Here is a 20,640-nt window from a genome sequence, read left to right on the forward strand (position 1 = left end):
AGGAAAGATCTTCATGTCCCTGATAGCCATGATAGTGTGGTCACTGAACTTGAGCCGGACATCCTAGAGAGTGAAGTCAAGTGGGCCTTAGGAAGCATTAGTAACAACAAAGCTAGCGGAGATGACAGTATTCCAGCTGAGCTCTTTAAAATCCTAAAAGATGGTGCTGTTAAAGTGCTGCACTCAATATGCCAACACATTTGGAACACTCAACAGTGGCCACAAGACTGGAAAAGGTCAGTTTACATTCCAATTCCAAAGAAGGGCAATGCCAAAGTGTTCAAACTACCATACAATTGCACTCATTTCACATGTCAGCAAGGTTATGCTCAAAATCCTACAAGCTAGGCTTCAGCAGTATGCGAACCAAGAACTACCGGAAGTACAAGCTGGGTTTCGAAGAGGCAGAGGAACTAGCGATCAAATTGCCAACTTTTGCTGGATCATGGAGAAAGCAAGAGAATTCCAGAAAAACGTCTATTTCTGCTTCATTGACTATGCTAAAGCCTTTGATTGTGTGGAACACAACTGTGGCAAATTCTGAAAGAGATGATGGTACCAGACCACCCTACCTGTCTCCTGAGAAACCTGTACGAGGGTCAAGAAGCAACAGTAAGAACCAGACATGGAACAACCGATTGGTTCAAAATTGGGAAAGGAGTATGACAAGGCTGCATACTGTCACCCTGCTTATTTAACTTATATGCAGAGTACATCATGAGAAACGCCAGGTTGGATGAATCACAGGTCGGAATTAAGATTGCCAGGAGAATTATCAACAACCTCCGATACGCAGATGATACCACCCTAATAGCAGAAAGCGAAGAGGATCTAAAGAGCCTCTTGTTGAGGGTGAAAGAGGAGAGTGCAAAAGCTGGTTTGAAACTCAACATTAAAAAAACTAAGATCATGGCATCTGGCCCCATCACTTCCTGGCATATAGAAGGGGAAGAAATGGAAGCAGTGGCAGATTTTATTTTCTTGGGCTCCAAGATCACTGCAGACGGTGACTGTAGCCATGAAATTAAAAGACGCTTGCTCCTTGGGAAGAAAGCTTTGGCAAACCTAGACAGCATAGTAAAAAGCAGAGACATCACCTTGCTGACAAAGGTCCATCTAATCAAAGCTATGGTTTTCCCAGTAGTAACATATGGCTGTGAGAGCTGGACTATAAGGAAGGCTGAGTGCCGAAGAATTGATGCTTTCGAACTGTGGTACTGGAAAAGACTCTTATGAGTCCCCTGGACTGCAAGGAGGTCAAATCAGTCCATTCTAAAGGAAATCAACCTGGAGTGCTCATTGGAAGGACAGACACTGAAACTCAAATATTTTGGCCACCTAATGTGAAGAGAAAAGTCAATGGAAAAGACCCTGATGCTGGGAAAGACTGAAGGCAAAAGGAGAAGGGGACGGCAGAGGATGAGATGGCTAGATAGCATCACTGATGCAATGAATATGGACTTGAGCACGCTCTGGGAGAGAGCACAGGAAGGCCTGGCATGCTATGGTCCATGGGGTCACTAAGAGTCGGACACGACTGAACGACTGAACAACATGTACAGAATTACCACATGGCATACAAAAACATGATTTGGGAAGAGAGAAGATAGCTTGACAGCTGTCACTGAGATGGAGAAGAATGAATCATATGATTTTTCTCATATCCTTTCAGAAAGATCTAAAATCAGAGTTTGAACAACCTCATCTTCTCGACGGATTCTATGGGCTACTGCTTCCATTTTATCATGGTGGATATTTTCTTCTCTCAAGTCAGTTATTTCTATTGCATCATCAGATTATGCTAACCTAAGAGAAATGAGGTCATTTAGTAACATCCCTGCAAGCTTTAGGAGCCCCCTTCCATTACCCTTTAATGGGGGCCACATTATGAAAGGAAGTGGTATGTTTTGGAATATGTGCACATGTGGTGGGGATCCCTAACCACTTGCAGCACCCCAGCGTCTGTCTCTTGCACAAGCATCCACATCTTCAAAACATTTGTCTCCCTTACACTTGACATAAAGTAACTGTCAGTGCTTCATGATCTTGTATCATATTATGATCCTACATGTCACAGTATTCTTAAAGGGTGGACGTGGGGCCTTCCAAATACATGGGGGCAGCAATAAACATTGAGGCTGCTGAGCCTCACGTTGTATATCTGGTGTTGAACAAAGCAATGCAACTTAAAACTACTGCTGAAAGTCTGGTCCTAACAATGTTTTCATACATTGGGTGTAAAACAGTTCTTCCTTCAATTGATTTGAAATTCAAGTAGAACTTTAGCTAGAATGTCCATTTTCATTATGAATCCATCTCTTTTACTGTGTTCTTTGCATTCAAAGATGGCCCAAGACAAAAATTTGGAATACTGCCCCCCAGGGGTAAAAATATGGGGCAGTATCCAATGGAGACCGCCTGCAAGTGGTCAGCCCCGCTGATTCCCTTCTGCAAATGGTGCCCACTGCTTCCAGAATGGAGATTTAGAGCTTCTGCGGTAACCAGATATGAGCAGAAACATTCATTTCTGGAAGGGACAGGCCAGCAGAGCTCTGCCAACCTGCCCCATTCCAGAAACAAGTATTTCTGCTTATTTGGGGGCTTGCCCAACTCTCTGTTCCACAAGCAGTGGGCACCGCTTACCAAAAAGAATTGGAGTGCTGGCTGCTTGCAGAACAGGAGCAATGGCGGGCCCTGCTCATGGATGGGCAAGCATTGGATACTGCCCCCTATAAGGTTTTTTTTTTTTTAACTGTTTGCTGCCAATTTAATGATGCCCCCAAATCTGTCACCTAAGGCAATCAGCTTTATCCTGCGTAATGGTAGGATGGTAGGTCCAAGCTTGTCTGCATTAACAATGGTCAATGAGGCTCCCCCACTCCCCCGCCCCTCAGGTGTCTCTTCTGTGAATGCTGTGAATGCAGGAGAAAATGTCAAAGAAACCAGATGTATGTCTTAGTCAATGCAGGTTTACATTTGTTTTAGGAGCAGATTTCAAAACAAAGCCATTTCAAGCCCCTCATCTGAAAACAACTTCAGATGTTCACAGAAACAGTGCGAGAGAGGCTCAAAGGCAATTTAAGCCTCATATTTCAAAATGCATTTAGGTTAGAAAATTCACTTTCTTCTAATGCAAGAAGATATCTGTAAGTTGGTATAGGCTATCCATCCGAGAATAATGTAATATTCATAAATGGTATTTTTTTCCATAAGACATCATTAGTTCCTCTTCTTAATTGATAATGAGACAGATAAATAATGAAAGCTTTTTCCTCAACAGGACTCTTGCCATAGACAGACAGTGATTATAAAGTAGACACAATCTGCTTTGTTAAAAAGAAACATCTGTTTTATGCTTCCTAATATGTTTTCCTTTCATATGAACAGGCACCCATAATTGTCTATAAATTTAACAAGTAAAACAAAGGAGAGCTAAATCTTTTCCTAATTAATGTCTGGCTTTGTTTTTATTTCCACTTCAACTACTTTTCAATTACAATTTGTAATTAAATTGTCACACATTCCTAGCACATTACTCACTTTAATGACAGCAAAGGAGTTCATAGGAAAGACTCTTGCATAATGCAGCATTTGCTGGTTAAAAGAACAACCTCTGGCAAAACAAAGGCAGGTTCTGATTATCTTCGCTCAGGGATTGCTCTCTCTATTTGCCCCTCTCAATTGACTTTCCAATTCTGGAACAGAGTTCTGTGCCATACCACTTCTATACAGAGGTGTTCAGTTGTCATTTACTCTAATACAGGCTTATGTGTAGGGTTGTCAACTGACCAGAAAAAAGCCCAGCATGCTCTGCTTCTGTACCTTTCGCAGCAGCTTGGCATACAGGTGAAACTCCCAGCATGGCTGGTGTTATGCATGATCACCTGCTAATAACTTCACACTGCTGCAATCAAAAGGCACAGAAGCAGGGGCCAAACTAATACTTTTTTTATTTAAAACAATGCAACTCTTATCTCTACTGGAAGGATAGCAGAGGTGTGAGGTTTCCAGATCTTTGCATGTGTGAATCAATGATACTGTTTGGAAAAAGCTGAGTCTGTAATGAGTTGGAAAGACAGAGGACAAAAGATGAAAAGGAAATCAATTTAACAATGATAACAGAGGCAGAAGATTGTGGAGAACAGGAAGGACAATACAATGACAGGGGGAAGAAAGGGGGTCAAGTGAGACTTTCAACGAAATGTTGCAGCGGGGAAGCTTCTGTTCAGGGTTCCAGCCACTAGCCATCCTCCCTTCGAGGATCCTCCATTCTATCCCCTCTCTCTTCCCAGTTTTCCATCCCCTCGCCCCCAACAGACACTCTGTGGCCACTGAGCATACTCAGTCCTCACTGAACTGGGCTTTTCATTTTTTCCTACTAAAGGGTGTGTTTTTTTTGGTACTTCTGTAAACCTCAGAGTACCCCAAGCCTTTTTAAACCTCCCCTATGGCTCTGTTATGTAGCCAAAATGGCACCATCCTTGCACACGAGTCTTGTGCACGGGTGGTGATGCCATTTTGGCTATGTAAGGATAGGGTCTTGGAGAGTGAGCTCACTATTAATACAAAGCAGGTATGAGGAACTTCCTACCCAGAGCTGAAATATGGCCTGTAAAGCCTCCCCATCAGTCCGCCAGCCTCATAACCATATATTGTTGCTGGGAAAATCCATCTCCCCATAGCTACTATGAGGATTGCAACTGAGCGCACATGGAACAGGACAGTTTGAGGTGGTGGGCAGCAGATGACGTTACCTTCCCCAGCACTTCGACCCTGTGGACCCTCGCTCCGCTACACTGCTGATAATAGTTGAGTGCTACCAATTTTCATTAGTTTGATGACTGGCTCTCAAATGTTTAGGATTGTTTTATAGAATTGTGCATTTCTGTGTGACCTTTTAGAAGGGTTATTTTTGCAGGACATTGTAGGAGAGTAGCAGACACTGTATACTACCATTTGGGATGGGATTGTGGTGAACCGCACCAGCAAAGCCAGAGCAGCAGCACTGTGAAAGGTAAATGGCGAGAGAGAGAGACAGCACAAACTCGTACACACCAACACTGGATAACACCTGCACTGTGGTTGGCTGCCATATACACCTGGGAGGTGTCCTTTAATTCAAGGGAAGGGTCCCTATTTCAAGCTCAAGCCTCACAGAATTCTCAGTGAAAGATTTTAAAAAACAGATTTGTCTGTCAGTCTACTAAACCTTGTCCCCCAGCTTCCAGCACTCTTACTATTCCATGTGAAGTGAAGAAAACAAAGAAACAAACGCAAGGTAATAACTCTATGGAGAAAACCATTTCCCTGGAAGGTTGATCTCTGCTCCCTGATGAACAAAGCCTTAATATACCGTTCTGTCTTTTTTGACTTTACACTAATGCCTGAAATTCAACCTGGGCCCATATATTACACACCGTTTATCCTCACCAGAATATGAGAGGTACTGCAGCTGCGAAATTTGCTCTCTAGGGGGAGCCCGCAGACCCCCCCCCTCCCCATAGACAGGCTTTCAAAACCTTCCTATTATGCCAGGCTTTTTATGACTGACTTCAGGGCTGGCTCTGAGCTTATATTCTTATGGTAATGTATTTTAATTGTCTGATTTCCCTCAATTTTAATTGTGATTTTATTATCATTTGTTATTTTATTATGTTTTTATGCCACCTTGAGAATGTTTTTTTTTTAAAGGTGGGAAATAATAAAGAACCGAAACAAGCCAACACTTTCCGTTTAGAAAAAAATAACTATTTTGAATTCAGTGCTTGGAAATGACTAGCACAGGGGGCGGGCAACTTGGGGTCTTCCAGATGTTGTTGGACTGCAACTCCCATTGGCTATACTGGCTAGGGCTGATGTGAATCACAGTCCTACAACATCTGGAGTTGCATGCTCTTGTACTAGTGCAAAAAGAAACCAGTTTTACATGTAACATATGTACATGCTCAGACCCTAAAATCATTTTCAGGGGTCCTTCTCCGGGAACCCCTGCCAAAGGAAGTGAGATGGGTGGCTACCAGGAAGAGGGCCTTTTTATTTTCCCAGCATTTTAGCACTCTAGTCTTTTAGCTCTGCTGTTTTAAATCTCTATTTGAAATCTCTGCATTCCTGCTACGTTTTATTGTGGTTGTACTTTTATACTGTAGTTTTTATCTTTCATATTTTATATTGTTTTATGTTGTACTTTATGTTTTGTGAACTGCCCAGAGAGCTTCAGCTACTGGGTGGTATAGAAAATAAACAAACAAACAAACAAACAAACCAGAAATAAATAAATAAATAAATGAAGCAGAAATAAATAAATAAATAAATAAAGGCTGTAACATGTGGGCCACTTTGAATCAGTCCATGTGGCGACCATCACCATGTGGCTATAGCCATTTGTTTAGAGCAGCTCACCAAACGATCCTGGAAATTCTCTCCATGCCGCCGCAAACACACCAGAAAGGTCAGTGGTGGCATGTGCAAGGTGCTCCCCGTGAATGTCTCATTCACATAGTGACTGCTGTCACATGAGGCCATTAATGCCTCCACGTCTTAATGACTTGTACATACACAGATATGAGAATGGTCCAATAATGCAGTATCACCACTTATGATAATAGGGGCATGTGAGAAATTGCATGTATCCACTATATGCCTGCAGACAGTGGAGGCTGGTGGTTCCTATGTTAGTGGAGCAATGCATCTGGCCTGGGTTTCAGTCAGAACCAGTCACTGCTTAGCCCTATCCCCAAAATGGGTTCAGCAGCTTGGATGGTTCCTTTAGGGTTCTGGCTGAAACCCAGAGGGGATTCATTGCCCCACTGACATTGGAGCCACCAGTCTTCAGTGCCTGGAGGATTGTATGTGAGCATACAACATTTAGATATTATGTAAAAGCAACGTGGGGGCTGCGTGTGGGGGCAGCTGGGTATTTGCCTAGCTTACAATTTTTTGAATCAGGGAATATACCTATGGAGTCATTAAAAAACTTTCCACAGAACAGCCATAATATACAGCCCTAAATGTTCAATTGGACTAGTAATACTATTTTTAGCAAAGTGACCAGAATAACTCCCTCATCAGTTTAGATAATTTGCCACATTGGTACAGGTTGTTTTCCAACAGGTGAAACCGAATGTTGTTATAGCCAGAAGTGCCAGAAAAAGGGGGAGGAAGAGGTCCCTCAGAGAGAGATAAAAAACTGGACAAATCAAAGGACCATAAAAACACTTAATACTGTATAAACACAAAAGAATACAAGAGTCAATAGCAACTGGTAATGATCAGTAGATAATTGAGTGCCTATGCATCATGTGTGAATACCCAATATACAAACAACTATATAATCAAGAATGCATTGTATGTATCATATACACAACATATATTGCATTTTCGTTTCTGTTCTTTTTCAGAATAGACCAATTATTTTTATTTTGTTTGTATGTTATGGAGGGCAGCCAAGTTATAGCTAGAAGAACAAAGTAAGTGCCTTGCTGGATCAGACCAAAGGTCCACATCTAGGTCATCATCTGGTTCCACACAGTGTCCAACCAGATGTCTCCAGAAAGCCAACAAATAGGGCACTGAGGCAATGACACTCCCCAACCCCCACTTCACCCAGCAACTAGCACTTCAAGGCCAAATTAGCCATGAGGGGATTTGCATGACATCTTTGTGCTGCAAGTCCTGCCACACTGCAGGCAGCAGCAGAGTGCTGGGTAACTGGGAACACTATGATGTCACCTCACATATTTTATTTTCTCTACCAAGATGGAGGAGGAGATGCTGGCCTGTTGCTTTCAGAGGCAGCCACATACCTCTCGTAATGTCTACTTCTACTTTTTATTCGTAACCAGATCGATCAAGCTTTACTTTCTTCTGATAGTTTTCCACAAGTAAACCCAGATGGGGAAAAGTTTACTAGACTAATCAGTAGAGAAAAAGTAAAATGGCAAAGCCATCTATTGCTATATGGCAGAAAGAAAACAAACAAAAAAATCTCTTTTTGTAGGCTTGCCATCTGTTGGTAATTCTCAGAGTTGAAGAAATCACATGGTATGCTGTGCGCTTACATTTTAGTCACGCTATTATCACATGGGGAGTAATTAAAAGGAACCTTTGCTTACAGTAAAGGGCTCTGCACCATTATGTTTTGCCCTGGAGACATTGGTTATGCTCAGTGTACATAAACAAGAAGCTGTATACTTCATGGTAGCTCTTAACTACAGCAACAACAAAACCCAGATTAGAAGAGTTTGAGGGTAAAGTGCTCTAAAGTGCTCTCTCTCTCTCTCATTCAGCAACATAAGGGAAAAAAACAGATACTGGTCTGCCTTGCCTTTAGCATGTAGGTAGAACTGTATTCTTAGTCTAATCATTGTTTTGGTTTTAGGGATATGTTTCACAGGCATTCATTTATCATTAATCAAGCTTCACTTACAATGGAAGCTAATGCTATGCTTGAGGATTGCTACTCTATCTTTTCAAGCAGCAGTTGCTCCCAAGCAAGTCCTTCCACACCTCCCTCTCTCACACACAAAGTCCACACAGTTATGGCCATGCAGTGAAATTAATCCCACGTACCTGCGGGGTAAGCTTCCCAACCCTCTGTGTCATTGGCTCGTTCATCACCACTTCTACTTTGCAAGCATCCTTCTCTCTGGGGATGGAAAACCGCAAGTCCTCTTGCAACAGGAAGACAGACTGACCCTTCATCACTTTCAACCCACGGTTGACGTTGATGAAGGAAGAGCAGATGCCTCTCAGATGAAGTGCAAAGAGCAAAAGGAGCCAGCTGTTCTCCATAGCATTTACAAAGGAGAAAATCCCTTATAAAAGGAAGTGTGTTCTTATTCCTTCCAGAGAAGCTTTGTTCACCATCAAGTCAAGGGCATCAGGCTACAGGGTTCTGTATGTGTTTTATGTCCTGCATAATGAAACTTGGACAAGGAGGCTTTTCAAAGTACCCTCAGATTAATAAACTCATGGATCAATCCCAGCATTTAGAACAATGAACACGTTTTTCCAAAATCTGGAGGGGGGGCGGGGGGAGAGGGGGAGGAGAAAGGAATGGAAAGAAAGGTATTACATATCTTCTGAAAACATATTAAAAACTTCCTTTGACATCCCCAAAACCATACTTCAGTGCAGACAACAAATTAGCTAGGCTGGCAGGGGTAGGCAGCCAAAGGACAAGAGGCCCTATCCAGCCTGCTGAGGCTTTTTTCTCAGCATGCTCAGCCCCATGCTACTTAGCTTGTGCTAGTTCAGAGATTTTGCCTGTTACAAGAAGCAGAGAAGGCCTGAAATGTTTTTGTGCACGAGGCAGAAAATAAAATAAACTAAGAAGTGAACATCTGTTGCTATTGAATAGTACCCCAAAATTTGCTGCTTGAGATAGGTCGCCTCACTCTGCCTAATAATAGGGCTGGCCCTGGAAGGATGCCCACGTTCTTTTTACACTCTGACTTTCACTAGCTCACACACAACTCCCACATTGGGAGCCATGCAAGCTTTTCCAGATCTGAATCTCAGGCATTTCCCAGATGGTCCTGGGAAAAGCGAAATCTGCTTCTGCTTGCCCTGTTACACATGCCTAGATCAGGATCGAACCCACAGACCCCTCACTGCTTTTTTTCCTAGGCATTGTTTTTGGGCCGGTCACAAAATGGTTATTCAGGGGACTGACACTTAAATTCTTGTGTTTCTTCCAAGTCCACATGGTAGGTCATAAAGAGTCATATTTTTTGTTGATCCCTCAATTATAGAGCACCTGCTTTGCATGTAGAAGATCCCAGGTTCAACCCCCAGCATCCCCAGGCAGAGATGGGAAAGACCCCTGCCTGAAACCCTGAAGAGATGTTGCCAGTCAGGATAGACAATGCTGAGCTCAGAGCCAGCCCTACCATTAGGCAGAATGAAGCAGGTAGTTTGGGGTGTCATGAAAGGGCAGCAAAATGTTGGTCATTTAATTTATTATTATTGTGGGTTTGGGTTAGGTTTTTTACTGCCAGCAAAAGAGAGAGGAGGACTTGTGGGATTTTCTGCCCCAGGTGCCAAAATAACTTGACCAGCCTTGAGCACTATATATCTTGACGGGGAGCAGGGGGGCATTTGCTGCTCTGCCTCAGGCAACAAAATATCTTGGGCCAGCCCTGGCTGAGCTAGAGGAAACAATGGTTTGACTCAGTATGGCAGCTTCCTAATGGAACACTGTTCTGAATACTCCTTTTCTAGGAAACTCTGACGCACCCACAATGTTACTGAGATCCACCAGCAGGTCTCAACTTCGCACACAAACCTCACAATTGGCTAATGCACACACACAAAAATTACTCACCTGTTTGTCCCACAACTATTTATATTTGTCACTGGTGGCACACTGACAGCCTAGATGAAGAAAAAGAAAGAAAGAAGATAAAACTCTCTTCTAATCTATACATTCTTCCCTGTCTCATTGCTTGATCTAGCCCAGCTTCCTACTCAACAGCAGGATTATCCAGCCAGCAGAGTTCCACATCTGGCAGTAACCAAAGTTAGGCTGGGATACCGAATCCTTGCATTTAGGAACACTGAGAAACACATGTGGCTAATAGCAGCAACAACTTCAGGATGTTCCAAGAGCAGCCTGACTATCAGTGGCTATGTTTACCCAACCTAATCATATCACTGATGAAATGTGGTAATGTCTGTGAAATCTTAGGGTATTTTCAGTATCCACAAAAAGCATCCTTTGTGACCAGGTGACTTGCTCACAACCACACAAAGAATATGAGAAGGGCATAGAAGCATACTGTAACATCTTTTTCATATAAAAAGGGGGTACTGAACTTCTTAGAGGACAAGGGCTGAATTAATTTCAGAAAAGCCCTTCCAGTGGTGGACAGGGCTGAAGACAAAAGGGGTTGGTGGGTGGGACTAAAGGGAAAAAGGTCAGGGCCAAAATACCAAAAATAATGGCATATTGTAGCTTGAAGCTCTTAGTGAAATTAACGAAGCTTTAGGAGAGGCATTTCAACCCTTTAGAATGGGAAAAAACAAGCAAAAACTAGGAAACCACCAATGGTCAGAGGTCTAGGGAGAAGGGCAGGGCCAGGGTGTGTGGCCATTTCAGGAACCCCAGAGGGCCAGTTTGGGAGCCTAGGTGGGCCACATTTGGCCCATGGGCCTGAGGTTTGACCCACCTGGTATAAACACTGACTCCTGTTAACTCAGAAACAACCCAACCCTGTCCCAATGTGGGGAACAGCATTGTTGTCAAGAAGCACAGAACAAAGCTGAAGCTTTAGAATATGAGAAACAAACCCAAGAAAAAACAGCCACACATGGAGACGACCTGGGTGGAATGACATGTTATCAGGAACATGGGCATCCTGCCCAAAATGGTGTCCCTGTGTTGACATCCCTACCTCTTTATAACTTGGAGTAAGTTATGTGCTCATGTCCTGCTGTCATTCCAGTGAGCAATTCCTTGACCCTGTCAGTGTGAGCCCATGAAGGGGATAGAAGAAAAGGAGGTTCACAGTCTTATGCAGTGTCATCAGTTCAGTTGTGCTACACATTACAGAGGAGAATGGAGAACTCAATAGAAGGCTGTTGCTCGATAGCTACTGCACATTCCTTTTTATAATGTGCAGTTCTGCCCGACTCAATTGCCAACAAGGGGTGATAAGTCACTGCCTATTCCAAATTATCTAATTACCTAAAAGGTGTGACTCACAGCTGAGCTGGTGAACGTGTTGTGTGTTAGGTTTGAGGGGACACAGGGAGATAGGACGGTTTTATCTGTGTTGTTTTGTCTGTTACAGCTTGTTCACACATGAGAGCCACTACTTCATGCTGCTGTAGTCGAGTGATAAACATGCATGTGTGAACCAGCTCTCAGTGGAATTACAAATTACTCTGATGAGGCAATCATACTTCCCACATTAAACTCAAGGGTGCAAAAAAGATAACACTGACCACTAAAATTCAGCCATCTTTTGTGGTTTTAGTCTGTGGCAGGGATATACAGACTATTTCCTATGAATCCCACCATACCATCCACTCAGCTGACAACTGAAGCAGATTCTGTTTGAAAGTTTTGGGGTGTCTTTAAATATCTAATGGTGAATGAGGCATCCTACTTTGACCCCATGCTGAGGCTTTATATGCAGTAAAAACAAGTACCTCTTTAGATCTTATTTAGTCACTGGTGGGCAGCTGGGTACTGCACAATTCTTGTTTCATTTCTTCATGACTGTAAATACTGAAAAAGTAAGCAGTTTTGCACAGAAAGCATAGCTTTGGGGAGATGTGTTTGCTCATTGTAGAAAAACAAAAAAATAAATCATTTTCATTGTGGACAGGCAAAAATAAAGGAAAGCTAGACAAATCAAAGAGAAATCAAGGCTCTAACTTTATAGGTGACCATCTGAGATCCAATAAAGTTAAGTGATGCAATATTCCTTCTCTACATAAAGAGAACTCAACTTTTCTTTCTTTTCTTTTTTAGAAAGCACCAAATGCATACATTCTCAGACATTTGGTGCAGCATGCTCTGCTTGTTAAAACAATTTCACAGTGAGTTGAGTGCCATAGAAGAAATGAATGCGTTCATAGTTGGCCTTCACAGTTCTGGATGGCTGTGTGCAAGGTAGAGTCCCAATATACTAAAGAGAAGTTTTACACCTGTTGTATATGCATAAGAAGGTGTAAAGCAGAACAACAGCAAAGCAACAAGGAGGCCCTGGATCCACTATGGATGCAGTCAGTCTTAAGATAAAATATATAAGAAAGATAGAAAGACTAACAACACAGTATTAAAAAAAAAAATACAGTTTGAGCTAAACGTTTCAGTTTCCGCCCTCGTCAGCAGCTGTACTGTTAAATGCATATGTATAGAATCATAGAATAGTAGGTTTGAGGAATCCAAGTCAAAGCATTCCTGACAGATGGCTGTCTAGCTTCATCTTGAATGCCTCCAGCGTGGGAGAGCCCACCACCTCCCTAGGTAATTGGCTCCAGTGTCGTATTGCTCTAACAACCAGGAAGTTTTTCCCGATGTTCAGCCAGAATGTGGCTTCCTGTAACTTGAGCCCATGATTCTGTGTCCTGCACTCAGGGATGATCAAGAATTGATCCTGGCCTTCCTCTCTGTGAGAACATTTCAAGTACTTGAAAAGTCTTCTCAATATATGAATGACAAGTGAAAAAGTCCTTGCTATGGAGTCTTTAATCAATAGCTAATCACCACTTCCATGTCAATTTAAACAACTGCATATAGCTTCCCCGTTTAACCTTGGCTCCATTCCCCTCTTCTTCTTTTGTTGTTTTCTTGGTATTGAATTGTAAGCTTCTTGGGGCAGGGACCTGGGCCACATACACTGATGGCACCATCATCTTCATCTTCATCATCACAACAACAACATCAGTTCATCATGTTTACCACTTCCTCACATAAAATCAAACACACATTTTTCATTGATAAGCAGTAGCTTGAGTTTTCACGGGTGTCAGTTTATGATACAACTTTCAAGCAGTTGGAGGGAATAAGGGAAGACTAACAGAAGCAGTTGTGATGAAGTATTACTATTTGTGAAAGAACCACTAACTGTGTCACTAGATGCCAGTTCTATAGGAGTGTGTTCTGTATTGCTGCAGAAGGGCTTCCAAAGCTGTATGTTTTCTGCTGTGGTGCTAGTAGCTTCAGGGAGCTGAGGGGGGGGGGGGAGGCCATGTTAATCAGGAAAATGACATGTGGAGAAAGGGTTAAAAACTCTGTCCTCCCCTACTGCTAATGTTGTATTCAGAATTAGAGCCAGCAGCTGCTGCTTTAAGATAAAAATGAAAACCCTGAATCATACATCTTTTGCACCTTGTGCAGTTTGGTCCTTTGAAAAGACACTGAATATAAGAAGACAGAATTAAAAAGCAAAGAATCCTGTCCATGGGCTTACGGTCTTATAAAACAAAGCAAACAGCCAGACTTGTGAGCAAAAGTGAAAGAATAAGGAAAATCAAAGAAGGAAGAAACAAACTAAAGGTGAAAGGGAAGGGAAATAATTTTGAATATGCCTAGCACAACACAGATATGGGGCTTTTCTACATGAGGCTTTTAACCCATATCTTTACCAAGGCTTCTGCTTCCGGATTCTTTGCGGGATTAAGATCAGCTCCTTTACGCATTTTTTCCCCCTGGGTTTTTTCTTTCTCTGCCTTCCTATATGTTTCATTACATAACCACTAGATGGCACTGTGGTATAGCAGAATTGCACAAATACATGATTTCTAAATAATACCACACTTTCCTTGATGTAAAAAAAAGCTGGGGAAATGGTTGTGAAGAGCGGGAGAGGCCCTGGAGGATGACAACATTGTGTAAAGGACCCGCAAACTACCATGGGTGAGCAATCACGAGTGCACAATAAAAGCATCATGTAGAAAGGCTCATGGTTTAGGAGGAATGATTGAACTCTGAATCTAATAGGCTGCTGATACTCCCCCCCCCCAAGGTTTGGCATTAGTGTACAGACACACACTACACCTTGCCATGCAATATGCTAACTCCCACCCCATCCTTGGATTGACACAGTGATACTTCCACAGAAACAAAGCTCTGCCCCATGCAAAGTATACATTTTATTTTTATGTTTATACTTGATATAAAAGGCTACGGTGTTGAAGAGAAGGAGCATCTGGATTATGCTGGGTCCAGTGGCTGTTTCTTGTATTAATGGCAAAGATGGCATAAGGAAGGAATTGGGTGGAAGCAGAGGCATACAGCAGCAAGAGCTGATTGCAAGTCCCTGCCAGAGAAGACTGTGGTGTTGAAGTCCCTGCCAGAGAGCAGTGGTGTTGAAGTTCTTTCAGCCTGAGTGTGTGTCTGTGCATGAATGCCAAACCAAATTCAATTTCCTATTAGCTCTCAGGGGCCGCATTCCAGTGGTGCACAGGGCCAAAATAACGAAAGTGCCAGCAGCATATTTTAGTTTAGAGCTCTTACTGCTAGTAAGAACAGTACTTAGGCGACGCATTTCAACCTTTTAGAGTGGGTTGGCGGGGGGGGGGGGACGACAACAGCAAAAGCCAGGAAACCATCAAACGGTTGGTGATCTGGGAAGAGGGGCGTGGGTATCTGGGGAAACCTCAAGGAGGCCAGATTTGGCCCACAAGCCTGAGGTTCAACAGCTGTGGCTTAGAGGATTCATCAGCCAGGAAACTAGACAAGAAATTGTCTCTCTCCAACAAGAGCAGAACAGCAATAGGAAACTCCTCACTCTACCCAGATAAGGCTAAGTCCAGGGCCCCCTACTGACTAAAATGCATAATGAAACTACCCACATGGGGCTTCTCCACATTCCGTGTTTCATCCCACAACTTTACCGGGGCTTCTGTTTCCGGATTCTTTGCAGGATTAAGATGGGCTCTTTCACACACACACATCCTGGTTTTGGGGGGAAGGACTGGCTTTATCTGAAAGTTCTACATATTTCATTATACAGCCACTAGATGGCACTCTTGTTATACTACTTCTTTACATGGACAAATTCAAACTGCTTGAAACTGCTTTTTTATTACCTCATTATTTCCATTTCAAATAAAGCTGTGGAAATGATCGGAAAGCATGGAAGAGGCACAGGAGGTTGATAACATCATGTAAAGGGCCCTCAAAGGTCCATGAGTAAGCAATCTCAATCTCAGGATAAAAGCCCCATGTGGAGAAGCCCATAGTCCTTCTGTCCTTTTTACAGCTCACTTGAACAAATCTGCATATTCCTCCCCCCCCCCCGCCTCCCTGTCATCTCCCAAGCAAGGCCAACCCAGAGTAGTCTGTGCTACCCAAGGCAGAAGGTTGGGCTATGTGTTTCTATTCTCACTGCATTAACTAAGGCTACATTTCTGATCCTTTCAGGCTGAGACCTCATATTAAGCTCACCCTGAACAACTCCCATTTCAAAAATGACTGTAGAAGCTAGACTAGAATAAGCTACATGTCACACACAAATCCATGTTTGCATCTAAAAGCTATAAAGTGGAGAGGTGCTCACAAGAAAGCCACACACTGAGGGGCTGTGGGGTCTTGCTCAGGGGCTATGTTTCCCCACCGCCAATGCACATCCTGGTCACATTGCCACTGGCTGTGCATTCAGCACATGTGAGAACAGGACCTACACACATAGAGCTCGACCATGTGCCAGCCTTATCCAACTTGGTGCCCTCCAGATGTTTCTAACTACAACTCCCAGTGTTTATGACCACTGGCCATGCTGGCTGGGGCTGATGGGAGCTGCCATCCAAAACATCTTGAGGGCACCAAGTTGGGGAAGGCTGCTCCCCATGGATACAGGGGCATGGCAGTCCTGCATGACCACACAACAGCTCATGCAGTGCAAGCTCCAGGTTTTTGAGTGCCCTTGGGCAAGGCACCAGCAATGACACCCTAACTCAGTGAGTCCGCCTTCTCACTGCCATTGTCACCAGCTGCTATTGCTCCTCATCCTCTCTCTCATCATTGCTACCACTTGCTTGCTTGACAGGTAGGTAGCCAGTGAGCAAGTGGGCAGTGGCATCTACCGCTCCTCCTTTTCACCACCACCATTGTCTGGGCCAGAGGGAGAGGCAAGTGAACAAGCAGCTTGCAAGGGTGAAGAGGAGCAGCTGCTCCAAGGGGCTCTCATCAGCAGGCCCTTCCTAAAGCGTAAGCCCTTGGCAGGTGCTCAACCATGCCTGCTCTTGACTTCAGCCCTGTGCTCATGCGTTCTTGAACACATGAAGGGAGGTTGTCTGAACTCTCCCTTGGGTGGCATGTGATTGATGTTGACCCCTACTAAAAAGCTCTTCCCTAAGGGGTGTACATGGGCTTTTGTTGTTGTTAAGATTGTTTATAACTCTTTTGCAGGGCATGGTTTGCCTCCTTTTTATACACACGACTCCTGTGAAACAGCATTGATCCTCTTATCTTGCCTGTGTCAACTTTATGTACTTAGGCAGTTAACGCTTATCTGAAAAATCAGAGGGAACAACACAGCGACACTTTACCTTCACAGCCAGCTTTTCGAAAGCCTTTGAAAGGCTGCCACAGGCATGACTGCAATAGTTGCGGCCTAACTAAGATGTTTCAGTTAGGAAGTGTTTCTAAAGCCTCTTGAATGTTGCCTATTCAGGTTTTTCACTTAGCTGAACAATAGGCCACTAGATTCTTTGCAAAGGCTCAGGTTGTGAAGGCATTTCTGCCATCACCTTCTGCTTAGAGGAGTTAACTTCATTACTGATAACAGACAGCTAGATGGGGTGGGATGGGATGTGAGGGTGGGGTCATTGTGCATCTTGGGCTAAACACCCCAAGGAAGGGAGTGGTAAGGAGCAACCAATTTCCAGCACACCAATTGTGATTTCCCCTCCAACTTACGCATTACTTAACATGTTTTTTTATGGCGCCTCATGCCATTTGCAAGCCAGCTCATTAAGTGATTGGTCAAGGTATAGTTGTTTCATTAATAAGGCTGGTTTGTGCCCATTAGTGAGCTGAGCAAACCTACTAATGCTATTGTTTTCTACTAAACCAGGGGTGGGGAACCTCTTTCAGCCCAAGGGAAGAATTCAGTTTTGCATTCCAGTGGTGGGCAGGGCCAAAGGCAAAAGGGCAGGGCCAAACATACAAAAAGCACCAGCCTACTGTAGCTTAAAGCTCTTACTCCCCGTAACTAAGCCTTAAGAGAGGCATTTCAGCCTATTAGAATGGAGAAATAACTGCACAACTGCTGGGAACTACCGAAGTGGAAAAATCCCGCTTGCATTGCTAGCATGGGAATGTTTTGCTGAGGTGCCGAGAGTCACGTAGGACACAGTGATTGAATTAGTGCTAGAGGACGGTGGCTGATTAACTTACTGCACATGAGTCACAATGCCTAGCAGGGCCCTTGTTTCTGGAAACCAGAAAACTTCCTTTGAAGGAAGTTTGTAGCCCCTTGACTCAGCGCTGCACCAAATACTGACCAAATCTTACGTTATGTGCCTTGTTTATCTGTTTGTATAAATGCCAACGTTCTGGGTCCAGTCCCGAGGGGCCACGTTGGCAACTCTTGACTGCACCACACCTTGGTGTTCTGGTAATAAACATCCATTGAAACAAAAGTTGTTGTCTGTTCTCTAGCTGGGCCCGGCCGAAGGGTAAAATTCTGCAACACTACCAAGCAATCAGTGGCTGGGGGAACCTGCCCCTGCACTAAACCATAGAGCTAGCCTACATAAAGTAGAAAATACATTTGGTAAAAACTATTGATCCAATCTCAGTTCTGGCTCAAACATAACCCAGAACTGTGTTTGGAGAAATGATAGTTGTCATATTCCTTTTGGTTAACAGGGACAACATTCAGGTACATTTGTGATGATGGAGCTGATCAAATGTTGGTAGGGAAACATTTGAAGAAGAAAATGTTAAGCCACAGTCTTTTAAAGAACTTTGCAATTCCTTTCCTTATATAAGAAATGTAAAGTTATACAGAGAAATCTGAATACAAGTAGAATACGATTTCCAAAGTGGTATTTGTGTGCGTGCGTGTGTTCCAATAAAAGTTTTGCCTAGCAAACTGTTTTTACAAATGTTTGTTCTTTCTGAACGTAGGAGAAGTTAAAAAAGAACAACAAATCTAGGAGCCAGTTAATATGTTACAGAAAAATAACGTATTAAGCAGCGGCTTCCACTTCTCTCCCCCAGACGGCCTCTGCAAGTCACAAATCCCACTGCTAGATTCTAAACTCTGTTGCTCAGCGCAGTACATCAAAGAAACATTATAATTCCATGTTTTATCATTTTCCTTTCAGAACTGAGGGAATATTTTAGAAAGTCTGTCCATGCATTTTCTCTTGAAAAATAGTAAAAGAAAGAAACAGTAGTTAGTAGCTTGACAGAAATGAATAGTCTCCTCAAATGGATAAAGTACTTTACAATCCGTGGTGGCAGTCCTGCGCACAGTTTGTGTCCTATGCAGAGCAATCCTGGCCATGTTTACTCAAAAGTAAATCCTACTGGGCTCAATAGAGCTTACACCCTAGCAAGTGTGTTTAGGACAGGAATCCTAAATCCCATTAAAATGTCAATGAGATCTTAGGAAATCTATATCCTGGATTGTAGCCCATATCTTGTTTAATCATGAGGGACAAGTAACTTCATTCGATATTTAATTAAACTGAGGGAATCTGGCATCTTAAACAAAATACACGTTATCATAGGTATATCTCACACATCGTCCTTTTTGTTTTAATATGTTGAGTCCTATTTCTGCCAGAACTGTTTGCAAATGTTAAAAGAAGGAAAGTCTCGCTTTCATAATACAATAATCTTCTTGCAAAAAAAGTGTTTTTGACTAGGCGTTATTTCCCCCCTTCCCTAGGAGCATGTTAAACTACTCAGTAAGTTAAAACTGTAAATATATTGTGGTGCCCTAAAAGATTACTAAGCATTTTTGGCAGCCTCTGAAAACCTGTTAAACAAAAAGTCCAACAGATACAGTCCTGCTCAGAGTGTTCGATATTTTGTGCCAAAATCCATTTCTAAGCCTCGCCCACATGTATGGTATGACTAGAAGTAGTGTTGGTATTACATTTTCCAAGGCTCTGGGGCTTCTATTCAGAAACTGCATTGTGACAGAGACAGCAGGAAGATCTTGCCATGTGGGTTGCTGGAGACAGACTGGTCTGAATAGGATTTTGCCTTATTACGTAAACTAGTAAACCAAGAGAATCGATGCAACAGGATAACATTAATTAATTGGATTCCTTACTGATATCATCAGAACTTAATGCTTTCCCCAGTCTCCAATTATACCCCATCCTAAACAACTGCTCTCAAATACTTGGCTTAAACCCTCTAGCTTTTTATGACGAGCATGGACCTGGAAGCCTTGCAACATTTACAGCAAGACATTACATTATTCTGCAAACATAAACTCTCTGTACCACCACCCCATTTATACATGAAACTATTAGGAAAGAGGAGGAATAGAGATTAGTACTTACAGGTAAAAGTATTCCTTCAGTAGCTCCAGCAAAAGAAGACACTGTCTTGGGAAGGATAATGAGAGTCACTGACCCAATAATCTCTGGTTTAAAGAACTTGCAGAATGAGAGAGAGAGGGAGAGAGAGAGGAAGAAAGCCAAGGAGGTGGGTGTAGGGGAGCTGAAATTCCAGTCTTTCTGGTCAGCTTGCTTGTATTTTTCTTTGTACTAAACATCCACATTAAAAAAATATCTCTGCCATAGCTGGCTGCTAGACAGCTGTTGGCTTGAAAACATCCAGAATACAAAAGCTTCAGTGCTCTCTACGATAAGGACATTCTAAAGATGCCTTCAAGTGTTTACACTGAGCAATTATTTTTTGGCAGCCAGCCCCAGAACTTCCTTTTTTTCTTCCTGCTTGTTGGCTGCCCTGGGCCTACCTCCCCGCCCCCTACAGATGCTGCCAAACGGGGTATGCCCCCCCATTCACCACGTCACTCCAAATTTTTTACCAATTCTGTCAGCCTTATATCACCTGTAGTTCTTCATTATACTTTATTTCTTGATTCCGCAGCACATTTTGAAGTACAGAGAAGTATCTCTAAGCTGCTACCTGGCAACCTGACTGGGTGGTGCGATTTAAAACAGTGGCCATATAGTAGCCATAATATGCAAACT

The 20,640-nt window shown here is 43.0% G+C and overlaps 1 protein-coding gene across 7 annotated transcripts in view; it reads right to left on the reverse strand.

Moving 5' to 3' along the window:
• Nucleotides 1–20,078, reverse strand: part of FREM1 (FRAS1 related extracellular matrix 1) — a 108,494-nt gene extending 88,416 nt beyond the window's left edge. For all 7 annotated transcript variants that reach the window (XR_014787800.1, XR_014787802.1, XR_014787801.1 and 4 more), the window contains exons 1-3: nt 19,984–20,078; nt 10,325–10,374; nt 8,569–9,016 (exon numbers count right to left, since the gene is read on the reverse strand). Coding sequence is in view for 3 of the 7 variants with exons in the window: in XM_084834532.1 (XP_084690658.1) it covers nt 8,569–8,790 (222 nt within the window). In the remaining 4 variants the exon portion in view is untranslated. The remainder of the gene's footprint in view (nt 1–8,568; nt 9,017–10,324; nt 10,375–19,983) is intronic.
• Nucleotides 20,079–20,640: the final 562 nt, after the last annotated feature.

Source organism: Heloderma suspectum, chromosome 2 (genome assembly GCF_057233095.1).
Source record: "Heloderma suspectum isolate Gila_16-S chromosome 2, 16-S_ref, whole genome shotgun sequence".
Lineage (NCBI taxonomy): Eukaryota > Metazoa > Chordata > Lepidosauria > Squamata > Helodermatidae > Heloderma > Heloderma suspectum.